At 41.3% G+C, this 23,189-nt stretch overlaps 2 protein-coding genes across 2 annotated transcripts in view; one reads left to right on the forward strand and one right to left on the reverse strand.

Moving 5' to 3' along the window:
* Positions 1 to 2,102: 2,102 nt before the first annotated feature.
* Positions 2,103 to 7,803, forward strand: NDUFB4 (NADH:ubiquinone oxidoreductase subunit B4). Its single transcript, XM_024578146.4, has 3 exons — positions 2,103 to 2,322; positions 6,338 to 6,481; positions 7,682 to 7,803. Exons 1-3 carry the CDS (start codon positions 2,140 to 2,142, stop codon positions 7,742 to 7,744), a joined length of 390 nt encoding a protein of 129 aa, XP_024433914.2. The 5' UTR covers positions 2,103 to 2,139; the 3' UTR covers positions 7,745 to 7,803.
* An 11,195-nt stretch (positions 7,804 to 18,998) lies between these two features.
* HGD (homogentisate 1,2-dioxygenase) overlaps positions 18,999 to 23,189 on the reverse strand; it is a 41,139-nt gene continuing 36,948 nt past the window's right edge. The window contains exons 13-14 of the mRNA XM_024578023.4: positions 21,956 to 22,137; positions 18,999 to 19,333 (exon numbers count right to left, since the gene is read on the reverse strand). Coding sequence (XP_024433791.1) covers positions 19,184 to 19,333; positions 21,956 to 22,137 — 332 coding nt within the window. The 3' untranslated portion in view covers positions 18,999 to 19,183. The remainder of the gene's footprint in view (positions 19,334 to 21,955; positions 22,138 to 23,189) is intronic.

A 23,189-nucleotide genomic window follows, 5' to 3' on the forward strand; every position in this document is an offset into this window, starting at 1 on the left:
CCATGCTACAAAATATATAAATAAAGTCCCCAGAAATTAATACTTGATTTATACAAATTAGCACACAGTTGTAATTGTAACCTAAAGTGTATTAAATATAAGATAAATTCATTTTCACATTTTTGGTTGCATTATTTCAAAATAAAGTCCCAATTAAGTCTTTTTCTTTCATTCTGGAATCCAGGTCTCCATCTTCAATAGATTCACTGTAACAGGGCCTTTACTGGGAAAAGGAAGAGGAAAAGAAGACCTCTTGTACTCATCTCTATATTTTCCCAAAATGCAATATTGTAAGAATCTCCCCAAGAAATTGTAAAAACTACAGACTCCTGGGTTCCCCTGCCAAACCAAATCTCCACGAGCAAAAAGCAAAAACAAAAACCAAACATAACAAAAAAAACCCTTAAGGGGTTCTTACGATAATTAAGCAAATGTGGGAATAACCACCTTACTTTAAGACAAAATGATGTTTATTTGCTATGTCTCCCTCTCTCTAAACAGTAAAAGTCCTTTTTAACTTTGTCAGCTGGCTTACACTCATTGTACACCTTTCCTTTTTCTTTCATTTTTTTATGTGCCCTTCTTCCTAGATCAGTGTCTAACCTAGTCTTTAGAATTTTTAGAATTTATAACCTGTTCCTACTTTTCATTTTGTTTTGTTTTCTTAATATTTTAAAACACTTTTTAAAAAACAGACCTTCTGTTTTCTTTCTCCTTTAAAATTTGAGTGTGAGTGATTTTTCTGAAGTTTCTTTTTTCTACATTCCCTCAGTCTGCATTCTCAGGAGTCTATTTTGTTCTCTATTCACTTGGACATTAAAATGCCTTGCAAATACTATCATACTCATTCTATTCTTTCTTTAGTTCCTGATTGCCAGCTCCTCAAAGACAAAGATCACATCCTTCATTTCTTCTCTCTTTCCTCAGTGAGTCTAGAAGATTGACTGACTAGTGTTCAGTATGCTTCATGCTGTGGGAGCTTAATAAATATTTTAAAACAGTATTAAAATGTTGAATAAATTTGATAGCAGTGCTGCTCCTCACCACTTTGAAGTGCCAACCCTTTCTAGGTGCCTTCTCTGTCTAGCAACCATTTTCTAAACACACCTGCATGTCCCCAGACAGTTCGCCCAATCTGAAGCTCTCTTTTGATCCAGCTTTCCTCATCTGAGTTCTGGAAATACTGTTTATATCTTTTCTCCCGAGGACTATCTGCTTGGTGCCCAAGACCCTGCCATGCAACGTGAGGTTGCTCTTTTCCCTTGCATAGTAGGGGAGGGAGAAAACAGTAGGGATGGAGAAGGTTTCATTTCGGGTTACCTTCTTTTTCTCCCTGCATCATCTTTCGCAGTAAGACACAATGACCTCATGTATATTTTCATATCTCTAAGGATGTTTTTCATTCTTAGCACCTGAAGAGTGCTAAGGTATTTTAGGCAAGAGGTGTATTTTAACCAAGATTATTTCTTCAGAAGCTTTATTCAATTTTTGTCTGACCTACTATAGTCAGGCAGGCAACACTTCTCATAACCTCATTCTCCTACTACACACACTATTTCGTGCCTACGAAAAACAGTCTTCTACATATGCTATACGGATCTAACGTGGCAACACACAGAAAACCTTATTCTCTTTTTCTTGGCTGGGAAATTAAATTTTGCAAAGCATTTTGGCATCTATTCATTATATAACTGAATCCTCACAATAACTTTGCTAGGTGGACAGACTAGGAGTCATCATTTCCTGTATACAGATGAGAAAACTCAGAGACTTTTAAATGACTTGTCCAAGGTCACACAGCCTCTATGGATCCACACTGAAACAAGACTTGACAACCAGTCCCACTTCCTGTTTCTTCCAGTTGCACACAACTCGACTTCAAGTAATAAGCTCTGTCACGTCAGTAGAGAAGGCTGCTAAAAAGAAATAACAAGCGATGGATTGAAAGGGCAATGGGTAGGGGAGGTTGAAACGCGAAGGAAGCACGTTGCGCATGCGCAGGTCGCGATTGTTGGCTCGGACGGGAGGCCGAACCTCGTCTCGACTCGCCGGCCAACGCGCAGGCGCACTCCTCGGGATTAAGGTCAAAATAAAGAGGACGGGTGCCGCGCAGGCGCAGTTGTGCGCTAGGTTTCCAAGATGTCGCAGTTCCCAGAGTACAAGCCGTCGCGTTTCGCCACTTTGCCCCCTACCCTTGACCCAGCTGAATACGACATATCTCCGGAAACCCGGAGAGCGCAAGCCGAGCGGTTGGCCATTAGAGCCCGGCTTAAAAGGGAGTACCTGCTTCAATACAACGACCCCAGCCGCCACGGGCCTATCGTGAGTGGGGGTCGGCTGGGCGGGAATCAAGGGCTAATTTCGGACGGGCTCAGGCTGGGTAGGCTGGGTAGCCCAGACCTGCCAAGGGGGACTTAGTAGCGGGGCGGCCATCGTTCCTCGTCAGTATCTTAGACATTGGTCGTCGTCCAGGCCCAGTGTCTAAGATGCTAAGAGAGCAGGCCAACTCACTAGCCCTTTGACCTTAGAGAGTTTTAGTGGTTCATAGAACGGGGTCTGGACGCAACAACTGGCCGAGTTTGAGCCCGCTTTGACCACCTCTCGCCTGGCTGATCTTGAGAAAGTTATTCAACTCTGCTGCTTACCTTCGGTTTTCCTATCTGAATAATGGGAATAACAATTCCTTATGAAGATTAAATGAGAAAGGACACGTGAACGGCAGTGCCAGGCCTGTAATGAATGTTCGAAAATGTGTATTTTTTAAAAAACTGTTTTCCACCTTTCAGTGCACAGTTCATAGCAATGCTGCTCTCTCCAGCTGGGAATATAGTGATTCTTCACTTTATGTTTTTAAAGATCCAAAGACTCTGCAGCTTGTTCAAGCTTTGCACTTTGGAGGCAAACTCCAACATGCTACATACTAGCAAATCACAGCATAAGGCAAAAGTGGGCATACAGTTGTGACTATGCGAAACACAGGTTTATTCTTTTTTTTAACCCAAGAATGCACACGTTTATTACATGAACCTTTTGGTTTTTTTAAACATGAGTTTTAAAGAAAGGAGGTCCGAGGAGGATTTGTTTGCCTTTCCTGGCCTTAATTTTCCTCAACTAGAACTCCAGCTCCTTGCCTTCTAGTACATGACCATCTGCTTGGCCACACTGGCCTCATCTTGAAGCTTATATTATTACTTGTTATTTATTGTGTTATTTTCCATGCAAACAACTGAAACCTACTTTTTCCTCACCCTGTGTATGACCTTGGGCAATTTGCCTAACCCTTCTGTTAGGGGAATGGTATTACCTTCTTTATAGAATTGTTGTGAGGTAAAATGAGGTAGTCTGTGTAGAATTCCTAGCACATATGCCCAGCAAACTAATAGTTATTATTTACCAAGCATGTTTTTCGATAATTTTCTGTACAAGAACTTTTTTTAAATACTATATCAAATATGATTTAAAAAAAAAAACACTTTTCTCAACAGTTGCATTGGTATTTGGTAGGAATTTTTAGAAGTTAGGAGAATTGAGGAAATTTACAATGTCCCAGGCACTGTCTAAACTTTTTCTGAATGTTATTCAAATATCACAACTATTTAGACAGTAAAGTTCCATTACTATCCCCATTTTACAGATGACAAGACAACATCAGAAAGACAAGTAGTTCATAGAGTGGTAACTGTTAGCAAGTGGTAGGGCAGAATTTGAACCTTGGTCTAAGTAACCCAGAGCATCTGATTAACCACTTGGCTGTACCATCTCCTGCCAGAACCGTTTATTTGGGAAGAAGGTGCAGAGAGAGACATTATTATATGCATACACAAGTAGGTTTGGTCTGCTAGATAGTATGATATAGTGAAAAAGAATAAGGCCTTGACCCAAACAAAGGTGAGGTTTAAGCTCCAGAGTTTGTCTTTTGCAGTTCTGTGACCTAGGGCAATTTCAGTTTTGTCATGTAGAACAGAAGTAGTAATATCTGTTTTATTCATTAAGTGAGTGTTGCACACTTCATCAAATATTGATCAATACATGGAAATCACTTGCCTAATCCTTAAGAATGATTAACTTAGGGACTAAATAATTGCTCAGGTTCTGTAATAGGCCAGGGCCTGTTTTAGATGTTGTAACGGTGGAGAACAAAACAGGCAGAGACCCCTGTCCTTACAGAGCTTTCTTTCTAATGGGGGAGACAAGTAGTGAGTTTAAAAAAATTAATCATTTAGCATGTTAGTGATACATGATTAGAAGAAAAATAAAGAGACGAAGGGGATTAGGAGTATGTGTATATAGTAGGAAGGAAGAGCAGCTACAATTTTAGGTAGGCCCAGGGTGACATTTGAGAGATTGGAAAGAAATGAGGTGAGGGAGCTGGGAAAGTAGTGTTTTAGGCAGAGGGAACAGCACTTTCAAGGGTCCTTAGATAGGAATGTGTCTGGTTAATTGCAGAAATACCGATGAGATCGTTGTAGCTAACACTGAGAAAGGAGAGGGCAGAGTAGGAAGAGGTGAAGTTAGAAAGATACCTGGGACTAGATCACACCAGACCTTGCAAGTCATTGGCAAATTGGATGTGAGGAATAAGAGGAGAGGGATCAAGGATGATTCCAAGGTTTTTGACCTAAGCTATCGGAAGAATAAACTTGCTTTTTTGCCAGGATAGAAAAGAATGAAATGAGAGGAGCAGGGGTGGAGGTGTAATGGAATATTGGGAAGTCAGTTTTGGATACATTGCATTGGACATGCCTGTTGGATGGTATGTCATTGTTGAGCAGGTAGCTGGATATTGTGTCTGTAGTTTAGGGTAGAGGTCTACAGCGGTGTAAGAGGTGTACAGAGGCATACTTTTAGGAGTTATCAGTGTGTAGGTGGATATTTAAAGCCATGTGACTGCAGGAGATCACCAAGGGAGTGAATGTAGATGGGAAAGACCAGCAAAGTCCTAAGTCCAATCTTAAGAGATTGTGGCGAGTAAGGAATAAGACAGCAAAAGAGACTTAAGAGGAAACGGCCAGAGAGGAGGAAAGCCAAGCTGGTGTGTGCCCTGGAAGGCACGATTTCAGGGAGGAGTGTTCACCATGTCTCATGCTGCCAGTAGTCCAGACGTGAAGTGGTGTCAAAGAAGAACTATCCCCCATGCCATGTGTATTGAAACTTCTTTTAGCAGCACTGAGAGCTCAATGAACTATGGTCATGGGGCTGTTGATATTTTTCTGAAATGAAATGTGTTTCTAGAAGATGGATCTGTCAGATATCAAAGTGTAGAGAGGTGACTGACAGTTTCAGAATTCATGAGTCATTCAAATCCATTAACAGCAGAAGGGATAGATAATAGATGTGTTGAGCTCAAACATCCCTTAGAGTCTATATCTTGTGTCTTTACCTTTGCTGTTTCTGCAGTTTGGTTTACAAAGTTACTGTGTAAGATCCAGTTTAGGTAATTTAGTCCTACCAACCATGCCCTTTTGGTATTATTGGTTAGGACCTTGAATGTTCTCCTTATAGCTTAGTATTAAGATTTTAAAGCTGACTTCACTCACTTATTTTTATCTATTTGTTAATACGAGTGAATAATTTTGTAAAATCATTTTGGAGGTTTAACTAATTATGTGTTTGGGGGTACAGTTGTTATTCTCACATAGTTATTCTAATATAATCATTGAAATGGACAATTAGGATTTTTCTTAACAAAGGCAGTGATTATTTTTCTTTAACATCAGCCTTACCCTTTCTACAAAACTATTCTAAATAGTGTGAAATGTAATATTTTGCTCCTAAAATATGAGCCAAGTCAGCTTAAAAAACTTAAAGTTCATAGTTAGCCTACTTCAGTCTTCACTTTCCTGCAGCTTATTTGTAGCCTGGAAAGACCAACGTGGGGTAACATAAAGGGTTTGTAAACAAAGTACAACGCATGATAGAGCATATGAAAAAGTGTTTACTGTCTTCAGGAATACTATGTGGGTGTGTTGGTTACACTTCAAGAAGACAGTAGGGCTGAAAACAATACAAAAAACAACAGATAAAAATGATCAAAGAGAAAAAGTGGTTTCTCTGGCACATTTAGGATTAGGATTCTGAAATCTGAAATAAATAGAATGCTAAAGGGTGTTATAGAAGTCTTTTAAATTCTGAAGGATTTGAACAGGATCATCAGAGAATTATTCAGCAAATACTAGAAGTGAAGATCTTCCCTGAAGCCCTTGAGGAACATTCAGAGTATACCCTTAACTGTAGTAGGGAACAAAAGGAAGGCATCTCCTGTGCTCCTGCACAAAAGTCTGAATGAGATTGTTTCTCAGCGTGGCCCTGTGTAAGTACCTGTAACCTTTTGTTCTAGGAAGATCCTGCTTTGACTCGATGGACCTATGCAAGAACAAATATCTATCCCAATTTCAGACCCACCCCTAAGACCTCACTCTTAGGAGCTCTGGTTGGATTTGGGCCCCTCTTCTTCTGGTATTACGTTTTTAAAACTGACAGAGTAAGTATTATTACTAGGACCCGAGGTTTAGTATTTGTGTGATAGGTTCACCCTGTGCTGGCTGCAGCTGTTTCTCCTGATCTTTGCACCAGTGCGCCTCCCATCTGGGCCCTCTCCTTTTCCTTCACTTCCTCTCTTTTATCTTACTCCTTTCCAACAAGAGATAAAATGTAATTTGAGTCATATATTTGGTGTTATTTATCATTTCAACTCACAGCAATATGCTTTGTTAAAAATCACTATAGGGTCTTGCAAGTTTAATGGTTGCTCTAGAATTTAAAGTAATAAATTGGTCAATTTAAATATCTAAGACTTGAACTTAGCTTATGAAAGAGTTTTCCTGGTATATTTAGATAATGTAAGGAAATTATACTATGAACATTAAGTAAGAGAATATGAAAGTAACTTAAAAAGTTAATTTCTTTTTTCTTACTAGGTATGCAGAAGTTAAACTTTCTTCTGATTAACTTTTATATATTACCTTAGCAAATTTTTGAATTTAATGTTTTTAGTTCATTTATTTTAAAAGAAGATGTTTGTGGGGTTAAGTGTTAGCAAAATATATAAATCATTTAGTGTGTTCCCTGTTTGTGTGAATTCTAGTTATATTAGTCACATTTTGCAAATTAATGTTAAAACTTACTAATACCTGAACAAAAGAAAAGCAAAAGCAGCCCATCCTGGGACTCACTGCCACCAGAGGCCTGGCTATGTGATTGCAGAGAAAGCCAAGCTTATCTTTGACACTAGACCACTTTGGTCCTAAACCCCAGCCCCAGCTTCCAGGCCTCATTTTGCCACCGAGACTGGAGCCCACCCATCTCCCTCTGCCTTAAACCAGCCAACCCACTCTCCTGTTAGAGCATACAGATTTTGATTATCTGATGAATACTGCTTAACAGAAAGGTACGCCACGCTTACCTAGAAGGGGTTTGCATTTTTCTTTTGACGTATGCTGTTTTCTAATAGGGTAATACACTTTTACTACTTAAATGTGGGTAAGACATTTTTCAATAGCAGTAGTTTCTTACTGTTCCTTTATTTTTCAGGCTACCTCTTCCTCTTCTTACTCCACAGGTTTTAGATGGTGGGGGGTTGGAATTAGGTTTGGCGTGTTTCATTCCTGATTTCTAGTGTTGTATCATGCATTGTGCCAGAATGCATTGTTTTTAATATTTTTCTTTCTTCCTCTTTATTCAGGAAAGGAAGGAAAAACTTATCAAGGAAGGAAAATGGGATCGAAAATTTAACATCTCATATTAAATCTGGCAATGATGGCTGTATGCATTATTGTTTAAATAAATCTTCTGTTGATCATTAAATAGTTTCTCTTTCTTCATATTACCTTGATTCAACAGACATTTGCCGGGCACTATAGAATCCCTACTTTGTGAGAGTTCACAGTTTAATGACGAAACCGGTGTATGTTCATTCATCATTCAGCAAATGCATGCCTCCTGTGAGCCAGGCACTGTGCTGTGCTGGGAATACAACAGTCAGTTAGACAAACTTAGGCCCTCTGCTTAAGGAATACACTGACAACTATTTATTCAACAATTATTATTTTGGGTGCTTATTACGTCTCTGGTACTCCTTAATACCTAAGCTCTTGTCTGGCTCCAGCCCCAGTGATAATGCAACAGAACCGTAACAACAGTGTGGTGAAAAATATCCTGAAGATTCAGGAAAGTGCTGTAGGCCAGCTGAGGGAGAGCGGCGTCTAGGGAGATGGCATTGGATCTAGGTGCTAAAGTTCACAGGGTTGATAGGGCAAAGCAGGAGCACAAGAGGGCAAGGTGTGTTGGGTATGGCATGATTGGGGAGCATTGCAGGATGAGAAGACAAAGAAGGTGGAAGCCATGCTGAGGAACAGAAGTAAAATAGTTTAGAAAAATGGGCTTTAGAGGACAGATACGGTCTAGAATCCCAGTTCTAATTTAGCAGTTGGAATACCAGGCCTGCATTTCTCACACTGTAGCATGGAGGTAATGAAGTCTTACGACATTGTGATTTATAATAATAAATATATATTTGGTTTTTGTCCCTGTTTCTGGCACAGAGCTTCTAAAGCCTATGGGATTTCTTAAATGATGAGATAAAGTTTTCTTTATGTTAATGAGGTACCTTTAGGACCATACCTAAGGATGGGGGCTCATTGCCAGGAGAGCCAGCCTTGCAATTAGAGGATTGGAACTTTCAGTCCCACCCCGTTACCGCCTTGTGTTTGTAGATCTGCTCAGCCACTGACTGGTTAAGTGAGCTGGAAAATACTTAAATTTTCTTTGTCTCAGTTTCCTTGCCTTTAAAGTGGATGTACTACTAATAATATTAAACTTACTATTTAACGAGTTACTACTTAAACAGTTTTTAGAACAGAAGTACACGTTAAGATCTCAGTGAGTGTTTACTATTATTTTTAAACCTAATTGATGAAAACTAATTTGCATTTCATTTATTATTGAAGTCTAACTTTTTTCGTATATTTTTGTTCACTTATATTTTGTTATTTGCTTCTTCAAATCCACTGCCCAATTTTTCTGATGTAATATGTCTTTTTTCTTAATGATTTTAGGATTTAAACATGATGAATTAAAGATATTAGTCCTTGATCATTCCAGTCGTCTCTTACTGGAAGTTATTCTAGTATGCCTTAGTAATAGGAAAAACATTTATACTATATCTTTGGTGCCTAATCTTTGAAGGAAGGCAGTACCCAGAGAGGCATAGTTAGAATTTTTAAAACTTTTTTTTTAACATTGAGAATTATTGCAATGTGTTCTTAAGAGTTTAATTTTTAAAGATTTTACAAGTGATCTGGTGAGAACAGCAATTGCCACATTGTCTGAGTGCAAAATGCTGCCATGTGTCAGACTGATGCTGCCAGCTCTGGGCACTGGGCCGAGGATCCCACTGAGCTACGCTGCCTCTGTTGGTCCATGAATTCATCAGCTTGTTGCAGTCACACCACTGGAAAGAGTTCTTCAAGGTTTCTGTTATCTTCCCATCATTGCTTCTGGGTCCAGGGGTATATGATTGGCCAAGCCTATGTCATGTGTCCGAGTTCTAGCTGCAAGGGAAGCTGAAAAAGCAAGTACATGGTATATTCAGCTCTAAAGTGTGAGGCAGGTAAGGACTTTTCAAACATAAGACAGTGGTTCAAATGCTGAGCGTCCAACAAAGTGACAAGTGTAACCAGGAAGGAAACTAGGAGCCTTTATCCTGATGGCAGTGGGAACCACTGAAGTTATTAAGCAGGAGTAGTAACCTGATTGGATTTGCATCCCTGTAAGGTCATTCTGGATCCTGGAGGATGATCAGTAATCAGGCTGTATAAGACTTTAGGCCAGAAAAGATTTTCAGTTTCTGAGACAGCCCTCAGCGCAGCACAAAGCCACCTACGCCAATCCCAGGATGACTCAATGGGATGGCAACTTGCTGAAAGCTTTATGAAAGTCTAAATACGTTATCTCTATTAGTTCCCTTTCATGCCCTTGCATGAGGAGCCAGTCTTCTTAAGTCCTCATCCTTGTATGACATCTCTTCCCTCTCCGAAACAAAATTTCATTTCTGACAGGCTGGCTTGTTTAATTGCTATGTGTTTTTTTTACCCTTTATTACGGGTCCTGCCTGGAGAGAAAGATTACATGCATGCTGTGATTGAAATGCCATCATATTTAGTCTGATCTAGTTACTTTTTAGTCTTTTCTCATTCCTGCTGGCACCTGACAAGTCTAACAGTTTTGGGGAGCTACAGAGTACTGATTATCTACATTCTTCAGGATCATTAATGGGGTATTTGAAGAAATTGGAGATGTGTATAAGAAAGAAACTGCCTCGATCAAATATGCACAATTAAAAATGTGGATCCTTTAAAATCAGTAAAAATATAGTGCTGTGAGTATTTTCAAAGTTCTATTACAGGACCCATTTGTATCTATGACTATGATTGCGATGCTTCCAAAAGTTTTCCCTCTGGCTACCTTGCTTAGTGTCTCTCTAGCTGAGACAGACTTCTTTTACTGCTGGTACCCGCTGTGGCCTGGAGAGACACTGAGCAGCGTCATCTATCTGGACACCATCCCAAGAAAATGCAGTGTACATCGATCTCATGGCCAAGCCTCAGGATTTCAAGGATTAGAGTCAAGTTCAAAGTCTGACCTCTGAATTTCCCTAGAGGTGGATGGCTGGTGAAACATCTGAGATTTTTGGAGCAAACCTGCCACTAAAGTTAAAATTCATTTCCCCCATAATCACAAGAATTACTGCCTTACCAATTTTGAGTTAATTCTTCCATCACCAGTTGCATTTAAATAATTTATCTCTTATTTGATAATTAGGCTCTGGAACAATCTTGGGGTTGGGGAGGATGCAACTGACTGAAGCTGCTCCAGCTATCAATAGGGGGGACACAGGCTGCGATATGATATGAAATCATGGGTAGGAGGAGAAGGTGGTAGGGGTCTTGTAAATACATTTGCACAATTAAGCACATCTTTTTCCTACTTACAGTGTGTGTTTTATATCAAAAAGTTTTCTAAAGAGACTTTTATTCATACTTCATATAAGATGGAGACAGCATCAAAGTGTTATTGTTTTATATGGAGTGGCTTGGGTTAGGGTAGATGGACATGGGGTGGTCAGTTTCCCCAAAGCCATCTATGACAAGCTGGAGAGGCAACTCCTCCAAAATCACACTCTGCAGCAGGGGTGGCATGCAAGTGATTTGGTCCCTTCAGGGCACTTGGGAAGAGACACCAATACAGGCTGCAAGGAGAATGAGCTGCTCTTGGTTTGCAGGTACTGGGGATGGTTTCCTGGAGCCACTGGGGTAGAGGAGCCTGTGTCCTATGAATGGCCACTAGGTCTCCTCTGCATCGATCACTTACAGAGCCCTGGTCATTTACTAAGCACTGAGGATACTAATATGAGAACATACAGCTCCTTGGAGGAAATCAAAATGATGAAAATCAATTATAGCAGTCAACACTTATTAAGCTTTTACTTGAGTTCCAGATACTAAGCTAAAGTAAGAGCTTTACACACCTCTCAACATACCTTGAAGATCCCCATCACGCAGATGAGATTTAGAGAGCTTGAATAAGTCAGTGGAATCCTCTAGCTAATAAGTGCTGAGATAGAACTTAAATCTAGGCAGCCTGACTCCGGGAGAGGGCGTGTCTTTAACCATTCTTCGTAAGGGATAAAGACCAACGCTATAGGGTGTCCAGTACTGAGAAAAGACATCTAATCGAGCCTGGAGGGTTTAAGTGATAACGCCTGAAGAAGTACTAATTAGTAGTTACAAAATAGGCACAGGGAGAATAGTGAACGATATTGTAATAACTATGCTGCCAGGTGAGCCCTTGAATTACTGAAGGGAACTCTATGTAAGCTATATGAACAGTCTATCTGCTGTGCCTTACACCTAAAATGAATACAAAATAGTATTGAATGTAAACTGTAAACAAAAATTAAAAAAAAGAAAACGCCTTCGAGAGCAGGGACTCCCACTTGCACATTTAGTGTTTCTAGCACATTCACAGGTATATAGAATGATAGAGCTGAAGGATCTTTAAGGAACTGCCATTCTCACGGCCTAATTCTATAGGAAAGGTTTGGACAGGAGAAATGACTTGTCCAGTGCTTTAAGGAACCCCGCCAATTTGAGGATTAGGCGTGCAGGTTGTAATAAGAACTGATCTGATAGCCCTGGCTGGTGAAAGGTTGTGAGTTTGATCCCTGGTCCAGGCATATATGATGCGTCTCTCTTGCATCGATGTTTCTCTTCCTTCCTCCCTCTCTAAAAGCAATGAAAACAATGGTCTCGGGTGAAGATAAAAAAACAAAAAAAGATGAAGAACTGCTCTGATGGCCCATGTCACCTGTTTGTGATTAGAAATGAGACTGTGGGACAACTGAAACAATTGCCAGCCAACCTCCTTCCTTCATATATCTAAGAGACTCGAAATGTCATTTTAACAGGGATAGATTTGGAGAGAAATCATCTCTCTCTGTCAAACATCCGAAGGCAGATGTTTGGAGCATTTTCAGTGTGAAGCAAGTATTAGCAGACTTGTCTCTTGGGGCACGTGAGAGTGAAGATATTAGATTTAAATTGAATGCCTCCTATATTATTCTTGTCAAATTCTCACAGGAAGGTATCCGTGGTGGGCACTAGCTGTCGCCCACTGATACCCACTCTCCTCTCTTTCCTTTTGATAGAACCCCAATTTTTTCAGGAGACTGGTGGAATCCCCTTTATCTGCACCCTGCAATGGAGTGGTGTCCTGTCCAGGGCCTTGGCTCCAAACACCTGCATCGGCTCCAGCCACTGGGACCCAAAACTGAAAAATAATGATCTCATTTTATTAATCTTTATTAAATGTATGTATAGTTCACATTTATTTTAATGCTTAATATTATCAGTGTTTTGTGTCTTTATTTAGACCCAAAGTTTAATGATATTTTTGTGACCAGAAATATGCTGTAGGAACTTAACTTGTTTATATCATTTAGCCTTTGGCAAAATTGGTTCTCTACACATCATTTCGTTTAAAGTCAGTTTCCAAGAACCTACTGATGAAGCTAAGTGAGGACTTATTGTACTCATATCAAAGCCACTTTATTAATTTTTATCTTTATTGTATTTTCCATTACCATTTAGTCCCCTTACACCCCTTCCCCCAGCAATCACCACAATGTTGTCCGTGTCCATGAGTTCTTTTTCCTTAACCTGTTCACCCCCTAACCTTCCCCTCCTGCCCCCCGCCCAATAGGGGTCATCTTGCTCTCTATGAGTCTGCCTCTGTTTTTCTTGTTAGTTCAGTTTGTTCGTTAGATTCCACACATGAGTGAAATCATATGGTATTTGTCTTTTTCTGACTGGCTTATTTAACTTATCATTATGTTCTGCAGGTCCATCCATACTGTTGCAAATGGTAAAATTTTCTTCTTTTTTGTGTCTGAGTGTATTCCATTGTGTAAATGTCCCATAATTGTTTTATCCACTCATCTACTGATGGACACTTGGGCTGCTTCCATATCTTGGCGATTGTAAATAATGCTGCAATGAACATAGGGGTGCTTATGTTCTTTTGAATTAGTTTTTTGGGCTCCTTCAGATATACTCCCAGAAGTGGGGCTGCTGGGTCAAAAGGCAGGTCCATTTTTAATTTTTTGAAGTATCTTCATACTGCTTCCACAGTGGCTGCACCAATCTGCATTCCCACCAACAGTGCAAAAGGGTTCCCCTTTCTCCACATCCTCACCAGCACTTGTTGTTTGTTGATCTATTGATGGTATAGCCATTCTGACAGGTGTGAGATGGTATCTCATGGTGGTTTTAATTTTCATTTCTCTGATAATTGACATTGAGAATCTTTTCATATGTCTATGGGCCATCTGTATGTCCTTTTTGGAGAAATGTCTACTGAGATCCTGTAACCATTTTTTAATTGGGTTGTTTGTTGTTTTGGTGTTGAGTTTTTAAGTACTTTATGAATTTTGAATATTAATTCCTTATTAGATGTTATTGGCGAATATGCTCTCCCATTCTGTGGGTTATCTTTTTATTTTGTTGATGTTTTCCTTTGCTGTGCAAAAGCTTTTTAGTTTGATTTAGTTCCATTTGTTTATTTTTTCTTCCGTCAAAGCCGTTTTACATTCTGTCTTAACTTGCACTTTGAGTTATTAATATGCATTGTTGAAGTCTTAAATTGAACTTCAATATGGTTTTCTTGTTTTAAGACCTAAAAGATGATGAAAAGGAGGCAGTACTTCTAAATTTTCCATACTTTGAACTTCTGTTACTTACTGCATTGGAAGGGTACATGCCTTAATCTTCAGCTAAGTGCTAGTTTATGTGGGACAAGGGCCTTTGCTTAACTCATCCGTGTCTCCTACAGTAAGTGGCATGGTAGTTCCCCTGAGTCACTATAGCAACAATACAATAACACTGAAAATAGCTAATACTTGCCTGTGCTCACTGTGCCAAAAGCAGCGTGGGTGCCTTTAAAGCTTGGTCTCCTTTAACCCACATCAAATCCCTGTGAAATAAATCACTTCCTTCTTTCAAATGAGGAAAGTGAGGCTGAGAGAGGTTAAGTCACTTGCTCAAACTCGTTCAGCTATGAAAGCATGGTCTGGATTCCTTAGTTACTATGCTTCCAAACAGATTCATGTCTAATGGCCATTATATTAATCAGTATCTAATAATTATACTAAAAACAAGCATATCGAGATCAAAATACCCCCCAAAAAGAAAAAAAAAAACCTCTGAATAATAGCTACTTGCCTTTCAGTGCTTATTATGTGACAAGTACTATTCTAAGCAATTTATCCACATTGGCTCATTTTATACTCACACTAACACTATGAGGCAGGTACTATCATCCACGTTACAGCTGAGGAAACAGAGGCTCAGAGAGCCTCTCTGTAACTTGGTCAGGGTCACACAGCTAAGAAGGGATAGAGCCTGGATTTGAACGCAGGCAGTGTGGCTCTAGCACTTATGCTCTTAACCATGCAGCACACTGCCTCACAAACACAAAAATAAATTTGGACATACTTCAGATTAGTGATGCAATTATTGAAGTTGATTATACCAACTTGAAGTCTAGCTGATCACTAAATATAAGACATTTAAATGTCAGCTCTCAAACTTTCTCTTTTTTTTTTCATTTTCATTTTAGTTGTAAAATGAAAAAAGAAGGACAAAACCTAGAAGGACAAAACCCCAGAAGTGAAAACTCTATCATCACTCTAGAAAACCACAACATGGGAACTGCACATTAACTTGTAACCTCTAAACAGTTCACATCTAGGCCTTGGGTTTCCTAATTTCCCTCTGCTTCTCCCCACACTCCCTGTGCCCCACCTGGGCATCCTTGCTGACCTGGCGCTTTCTGGTGGGAGGCGGTGCCCCTCCCTACTGACTGTAGCCTGCTTTGCCTCACCAGTAGTCCCTCACTACACATCCCAACCCATTCCACATTTATTGGAACCTTGGGAATTTTAGGGATTTTTTTTCACCTCCTTTTTGTAGACCCTAGGAAACCCTGGTTTGGACTAGGATCTGAGGTTGGGACAGAGGGTGTTTGGGATACTGATTTTAAGGTAATTTCTGAAACAGTGGTCCTCACTCTTGCCTATACAATTGTGATCACCTGAGCAGTTTCAAAAAAAATTATTATTTTGGTTCCATTCCCAGTGTTTCCAATTTAGTTGGTCGGTGGTATACCCTGGGCACTCGGACTTTCAGATGCTGCCAGGAGATCTAATGTGCCGCCGAAGCTGACAACCAGTGTGTAAAGAGCAGGGTTTCTCAACTTCGGAACTATTGACATTCAGCACCAGATAATTCCTTGTTGTAGAATAAGTTATTCCAGATAATTCACTTGTAGAATGTTTACCTGCATCCCTAGCCTTTACCTACTAGATGCCAGTAGTACCCTCCTCAGTTGTGACAATGAAAAATGTCCCTAGACTTTGCCAGATGTTGGGGGTGGGGGCTGCAAAATCTTCACTGTTGAGGACCATTGGTCTACAGCTGTTACTGGTAGCCTTGGATGTGAGAGAAGTCTCTCAAAAAGAAAGAAAGAGAAGGCTGGCTTCTATTGCAGCCTCTCTAAGAGGAGAATATATAAAGATGCCAAGGGACCAGGCAGAAAACCCTCTTGTCATTGGAGGAAACCAATTCAGGGTGCTCTTCCCGCATTTTTAAAAAAGTTTTTCTCTTTCTAAGCAAAGAGGTAATATATTTTGGGGGAGCCTGGTAGAAGGAGGTACAGTAAGTGCTCACTTAACAATGTCACTAGGTGCTACAATTTGAAGTGACACAAATAATTAAACCAATTTCACCATAGGCTAATTGATATAAACAAGAGTTAAGTTCCTATGGCATCTCCTCAACATTATAACAAAACAACATTGAACAAAATGATGATATTTGAGATTAGGGAATTAAGGAAATGATATAGATCTTTCTAGCTGATCTGAAGCACAACAAAACTAAATCTTTTTTAAATTAGTGTGAACAGCCTGACTTGGGTGAAATACTGTGTCTAGCTGACAAGTTGCTTCCAGCAGTGGAGACCAAGTACATGGGTTTGGATGTTAAATGGATGTAAATCTAGAATGTTGCCTTAGCTCTAGGAAGGTTTTGCTTCCAAACTGGTAATAAAATGTACCTATAGAGGTGCGAGTCTAGGTATGTAGAAAGGTAGGGTTAGATAGAGCTCATTATGAAAAGGCCGAGTTTGGGAATAAAGTGTGTTAGTGGTTGTCTTTGTTCAGATTATTTGGGAGATGGGCCCAGGAAGCACCAGAGGAGAGTGGGGACATGAGAGAAAAGGAAGCTAAGAATGGGTGCATTAGCAGAATTGCCATCTCGGGCACGTGGAGCTTAATCTCAATGGATGTTGCAGGGAGCCAGGGTCAAATGTGAGCCTCCGAGATACAGGGCAAAAGAGTGGGTGTTTTTAATCCACTGATTGCCGTTGTCATTGGTTGAGGGCTGTATGCACGTCGGCTTGATCCTCAGCACTTTGTCAGGTTCCAATTTGGGCCTCAGGCAGAGTTGCCTGTGTGGTGCTGGCAATTGGAAGTACTTAGTTGGCACTGGGTGGTGATTGCTGATGGGAGGAAGTCAGTGGGCCACTGGCAACTCCTGCTACAGTGATCAACTTTAAATTTTATTTTAAGGTATTAATTGCTTTACTAGTTAACAATCTTTAATTTTTAGTAAAGATTTCTTTATATTAAGGAACATTAGGAAGGCACACCAATCTCTGCCACCCTCAAAGATACCTTCACCTTATTGTTTGACACCATGAAATACTGTCAGAAAACCAGCAGCCACCCAGCCTTGTTCTCAGCTCCTCTTTCCCTCACCCCTTACATCCAGCCCATTAACAAGTTCTTCCAGGTTTACTGCAAAACACTTGGGAATTCTGTCTCTGCTGCCACCTCATTAGAACAGTGTTGTCTTTTTCCTGGACCATTGCAATGTTCTCCTGGGCTCCCCAAATTGCCTTTCCTTTCAGTTTCTTGAACCCACAAGGCTTCTTGGAATGTTCTTCCTCCAGACTCCACTCAAGCCCAACCCCACCCATCCAATGACTTCCTTCCTATCCTTTAGGTCTGGCTCAATGTCACTTCTTCATTGAAGACTTTCCTCTCTAAAGAAAGATGTCCTGCCCTGGCTGGTGTGGCTCAGTGGATTGAGTGCTGCCCTGCAAATCAAAAAGTTGCCGGTTCGATTCCCAGTCAGGGCACGCGCCTGGGTTATGGGCCAGGTCCCAAGTAGGGGGAGTGCAAGGGGCAACCACACATTACTGTTTCTCTCCCTCTCTTTCTCCTTCCCTTCCCCTCTCTCTAAAAATAAATAAGTAAATTTTTTAAAAAAAGTTCTTTCCCCTCCCACCTGTTGTTCTCAGCTCAGTTTCTCTTTTCTTCTTAGTGTGCGTGTGTGTTTTTAAGATTTTATTTATTAAATAAAAATCTTGTATTTTTTATATATCTGGGTATTATATATCTGGGTGTCTTGTATTTTATCTGGCAACCCTAGTTCCTGGGCCCTGACACATGGCTGACTCTCACTACATATTGTTGAATAAAAATCTGGTAGCAGCGTATCAAAATTGCTACTATGGCAACAAAGTGGGGGAAATGTGCTAAACCTACAGAACTAAAGTAGTGACAAATACCATTTCCCATTCCTTTCTGTTCTGATGTGACTGTCTCCTCATTCCAGGAGAATCCCATCAACTCACCTAAAGTCCTGGGCAGCCAGTGTTCTGGGAGGGGGCCGGCCGTGGGAAAGGAGATGCTAGGAGCAGCTTTCCTGCCCAGCACTGCCTGTTTTGTTGTAGTCCGACTACAGGGGCCCTTGGGCTTCTTTGGCCCAGATCTCCCCAGACTGTCAGCTTACTAAGGGAAGAGACAAATTCTTTCTTTTCAGTCATTCATCCCCAGTGCCTCACTCTGTAGCTGGACTCATAGTAAGGACTCAGATCATGGCTACCTAATGGACTGATAAGTGAGAGAATAGTAGGGTTACTAACTATCCTGTTTGGATTAAGAATGAGGGAGTTTTCTGGGATGTGAGGCTTTCAGTGTGAAAAAGAGGCCGGTTGGTACCCTCAGTGAATGATGCTCATTCAGTGGCTGGGCTTCTTCCATTATCACTATATGGTGTATTACATGGCAGCCGGCTGACCTGGATGCCCATCTGTTTAAGGAGGACATTAGGTGTTTGAAGCTCTGCTGACCCAGTTTGCTTCCCTATGCTTGAACTGACTCCTGAGGCCTTTGCCTTGGGTTCAGCCTAAACTCATGGTTCTTAATGTTAGCCTGTCCTTCCTTGTGACTCGGTTTTTTGGTCTGTGGTAGATGCCCTGAACCGTGCTTCTAGAATAAAGGCTAAGCATATGCAGATGGATCTCAGTCCGATCGCATGGACTGAGTCCTGGCTGTCACAGGTCTGCTCTATCAGGTGCTGATTATGAGCAATTGCCACTTCCACACAACACCAGCAAGAATTTATTGAGTAATTAAGCTGACAGACATAGAAATTTCCAAATACAAATGTCTCAGTCACTTGACAATAAAAAAGTGAATTCTCATTTTAACCCACCTCCTCCCCCAATAGTGCCCGAAGTAAGGAGATTCTAAAGGAACAACTATGGTAGCAATGCTCCAGTCTCAATTAGCTCCTACTGGGTTCCTGGAATTGGGTGTGAAGTGGCTCTTGAGAGGCTCCCAGCACTTGTAGTAGTTCTCATCCAGACAATGAGAGGCCTTGAGCCCCCACTTGGTGACAGCCATACTTAGAGAAGACTCAAACATAAATGCCTGTAGGAAATGACAAGAAAGAAGAGGTGAGGTGGATAACGGAACACATTTGATTAGATGTCTAGAGAGATGCGAGTAGGCAGAATCTTTGAATGATAAATCATGTGTGCTAGCATGGTGAGGAGAGCAGGCCACACCCTGGGTTCTGGCTCTGACCCTACCACTCATAAGTGGGAGATACCTCATGCAAGACCCTGAACTTCTCAGGGCCTCAAGTTTCATTCTAGAAAATGAAATCAGGCACGTAAGCCTTGCATTGTCCTTGGAGCATTATGGAGCTAAATTTGCTAGATCCAAGGGCAGAGGTGGGAGAGCCCTAGTAATATTCATCTTCTTAGGGGTAGTCACTTACTGTGGCCATGTCCTGGAGAGGGAGGCCACAGCCCCCCCTTTGTGGAGGTGAAAACTAAGGCTCAGAGCTGGGAAATGGCTTATCTAAAGCGATGGTAACAAGAAGTGGCAGAGCTGGGATTTGAGCCTTTCTTTTTCAGGACGCTGACCACGAGATGAGCTGGAAAAAGCAAAAGAAGGAAAAGAGAGAGTGGGGAGGAAGAGCGGAGTGGGCAGCAGGAATGGCTGTAGCCCTTTTGGAAACCCCGCCCCAGAGGGAGTGGACAGTGGATGCCCTGCTGTGTTCCGGAGGGTTCTGTCTGTGGCAGTGAGGGTGTGTTAAGTGCTTTGTGCATTGTAGACATTACAGCTTCACTGAGCGCCGATTTTCCTACTCATTGTGGCTTTTAAGAGTCAAAAAACAAAATAAAATCCTATAATTCTTTTGTGCTCACACTAATAGAAATTTTAAAAATTTAGATGGGTAAAAGGAAACTAAATATACTCTGTGCCACGATCCGGAGAACCCACATTAATGTTTGGTGTCTAATACACATTAACTTCTTTTTGCCTAAAACAGTGGAGATGATTGCCCCTGACCGACTCCCCACGACAGGCTTGCTGTGAGGACCAGATGAGGTCATGTGTAAGTGCCCTCTGCGTTATAAAGCATTATTCCGATATACGGGTTGCTATCGTGGCCATTATTTTGTCTCTCTGCTGACTGCTTCTCAGGAGACTTGCTGTCTGACTGGAGTAAGAAAACCCCATCCCAGCTGAGCTATGAAGACAGTATTGTGTGATGTTAATTGATTGCAAACTGGAACAAGGATGAGACATGTAGATGGGCTTGGATCCAAATTATCTAAAGGGAAATGGTAAGGGAGGCCCAAAGTTAGTTCTACATGAAGTGTTGGGCCCTCTCCCACCAGGCAGCATGGGCTTCCTGCACAGGGCCTCCCAGCTCCTGAGCCGCCACATAGAAGAGCTCTTTCTCATTAGTGCTCTGAGCCCTAGGCATTACCCAAAGTCTTGCTCTCATAAAAACAGCTCTGTCCTGTGCCTTGCTGTAGCAGAACATTGCTCTCTGGCAATACTGATTATCCCAAGGGTTATTGAGTAGTAACCGTGGAGTAGCCTGTGCACCCCCAGGAGCCTTCAGAGGCAAGAGCTTAACTAAGATTCTTAAGCCACGTCTCACAGAGGAACAGTGTCAACAAAACCTCCGCAGAGGCCCGGCAAGGGGCAATGCAGCTGAGGTGAGGCAGACGGGACTCTTCTCAGCCTTCCCCTGCAGACTAGCCCTCCTAACTCTGGCCCCAGGATTCGGGATGAAAGCAAACTGCACTGGACAGAGGGACAGATAATGCTCCGTGCTTAGTTAGTTTGCAAACTGGGCATGGAGTCAGGTGGGCCTGTGCTATTGATTTTAAAGCCAGGTAGCATTGAAGGCATTTGTTTAAAAATGTAATGCAAATTTGTGTATAATTTAGTATAAAATTACTCCTAGTGGTTCATAAACTCTACTTCCAAGAATGTACAAATAAAATAAAATCAAGTACCACAGCCATCTGCAATTGTGTTCAGCCTTGATGTTTACAGCCTGACACAGGAGGAATACAAAACAGGTTTTAAGTCCCATCAGTTTCATCCCATGCCAAAGGAGGGCAAAAGAAAATGAGCAAACAACAGAGAACTGGTGCTCACAGTCCTGACTACAGTGATGCAAAGCCTTCCTGACCCTCCTTGGCTTGACATCCTGCAGGAAAGTGACATCCTGCATCCTCTGCTACTGTGGCTTTAGATGAGGATCACTTCACAAAGCAGGGAATGACTCTGAAACAAAGCGTGTATACACAGGGCTGCGTGCAGATAAGCGAAGACCCTTCCCATAGTATTAATAACACCCCCGCCTTACATTTGAACAGTGCTGGACAGTCTGTGAGGTTAAATTACAGCCCCCTGCTGGGTTGGTCACTATACCTACTCTACAGATGGGGAAAATGAAGCAAAGAAGTAAAGTGACTTAGTCAAGGTCACACAGGAACTAAGTAAGAGCTAGGATTTGAACCCAGGCCTGACTCCAAGTCCAAAGCTCTTTCTGTGCGCACTACATTAGGAGTCTAGTAATCACACAGGGGTGTGTGCATACACACGTGGGAACAGACACACAGACACACTCTCCTCTCCTGACTCCTCCTCTGTGACTTTGGAGAAGTGAAAAATAGACTGTTCTCTCAGCAAGACCGGGGAGCCCGGAGGCCACTGGGGCCTGCCGTTTAACTTGCTCACCATGGTGCCATCGGCAATCCTCTCAGGGGCCAGCTTGGCTTTGCTGGCCTTCTCAAAGCAGTCAGCATCGGGCCCGTGGGGAGTCATTGCGCTGTGTAGGCTGCCTCCTCCTGGCAGGAACCCACCTTGCTTTGCCTCGTAGTGACCTTTGATGAGTCCCATGAATTCACTCATGCAGTTCCCTGGGAAGGTTGAAGCAGTATTATTGTTATTACCCAAGGCAGACCCGTGAACATTAAGACCCTTCAAACGTTATTTTTGCAGAATGACAAGAAGATAAGATTATCTGATACATTTTATTAAGATTAATAAAGAGTACAGATTGACAAAAAGTAACTGCAAGACATTTATTAGTGTGGAATTCTTGGTAGGCAAAGCTCTACTCCCTGGACGTGTGGATTAGCAGAAGTCTTGTATTCTACTGCCTGAAAGAACTTAGGCTAGATCTAAAGAAAATCAGACCTCAGAAAAGAATTTTAATAATAATTAAAATGTAAACTATAATAAAGAGTCAATGTACTCCATCAATTAGTTTTAATAAGCCTCATATCAAAATTATCTTCTTCTGTGACTGGACGCTTCCCAAGCAGCCCTACAGCAGGACACGCATCACCACGTTTCTGGTTCCCGGCCCAGAAGACTGACGTGGATGGGTGTGTGCCGACAGGGGGGATGTAATAGGTGCTATATTCCAACAAATACTATATTCTATATCTGAATCCGATATCCTCTTATTCTTCCAATCTTGAAAACGGCTGTTAGATTCATTCTTTCCTATTTCCATTGGCATTATCCTCATAGAATTTTAAAATCTTAAAATTGGAAGGGATCCTAACTTCTACTCAGTACAGAATAATTTTCTATGTCATTGCTGGCAGATTATCTCCTGTGCTCTGCTGGCATGCTCCCTGTGAATGCAAGCTCTCTACTCAAAAGAGCTACCTGAGCTCTCAGCTACCCAAGCTCTCTACTTAACAAAGCTCAGGGTGTTAAAAAGATCTCTCATATTAAATGGAAATTTGCTTTCACATACATTTAAATGCATTGATCTTAGTTGTATTTTCTTGATTCACACAAAATTTGACAAAAATCATGTTCCCACTCTTTCAAAAGTATGTTTCTAGTGAAATAAAACTTTTTGTTAGAATAGCAACACATTTAGAACAAGAATTAAAGTAATAGAACACCTGGGTAAATTTAAGTGACTTTCCATTCATCCACCCGCCTACTCACC

The sequence above is a fragment of the Desmodus rotundus genome, chromosome 2, assembly GCF_022682495.2.
Source record: "Desmodus rotundus isolate HL8 chromosome 2, HLdesRot8A.1, whole genome shotgun sequence".
In the NCBI taxonomy this organism is placed as follows: Eukaryota; Metazoa; Chordata; class Mammalia; order Chiroptera; family Phyllostomidae; genus Desmodus; species Desmodus rotundus.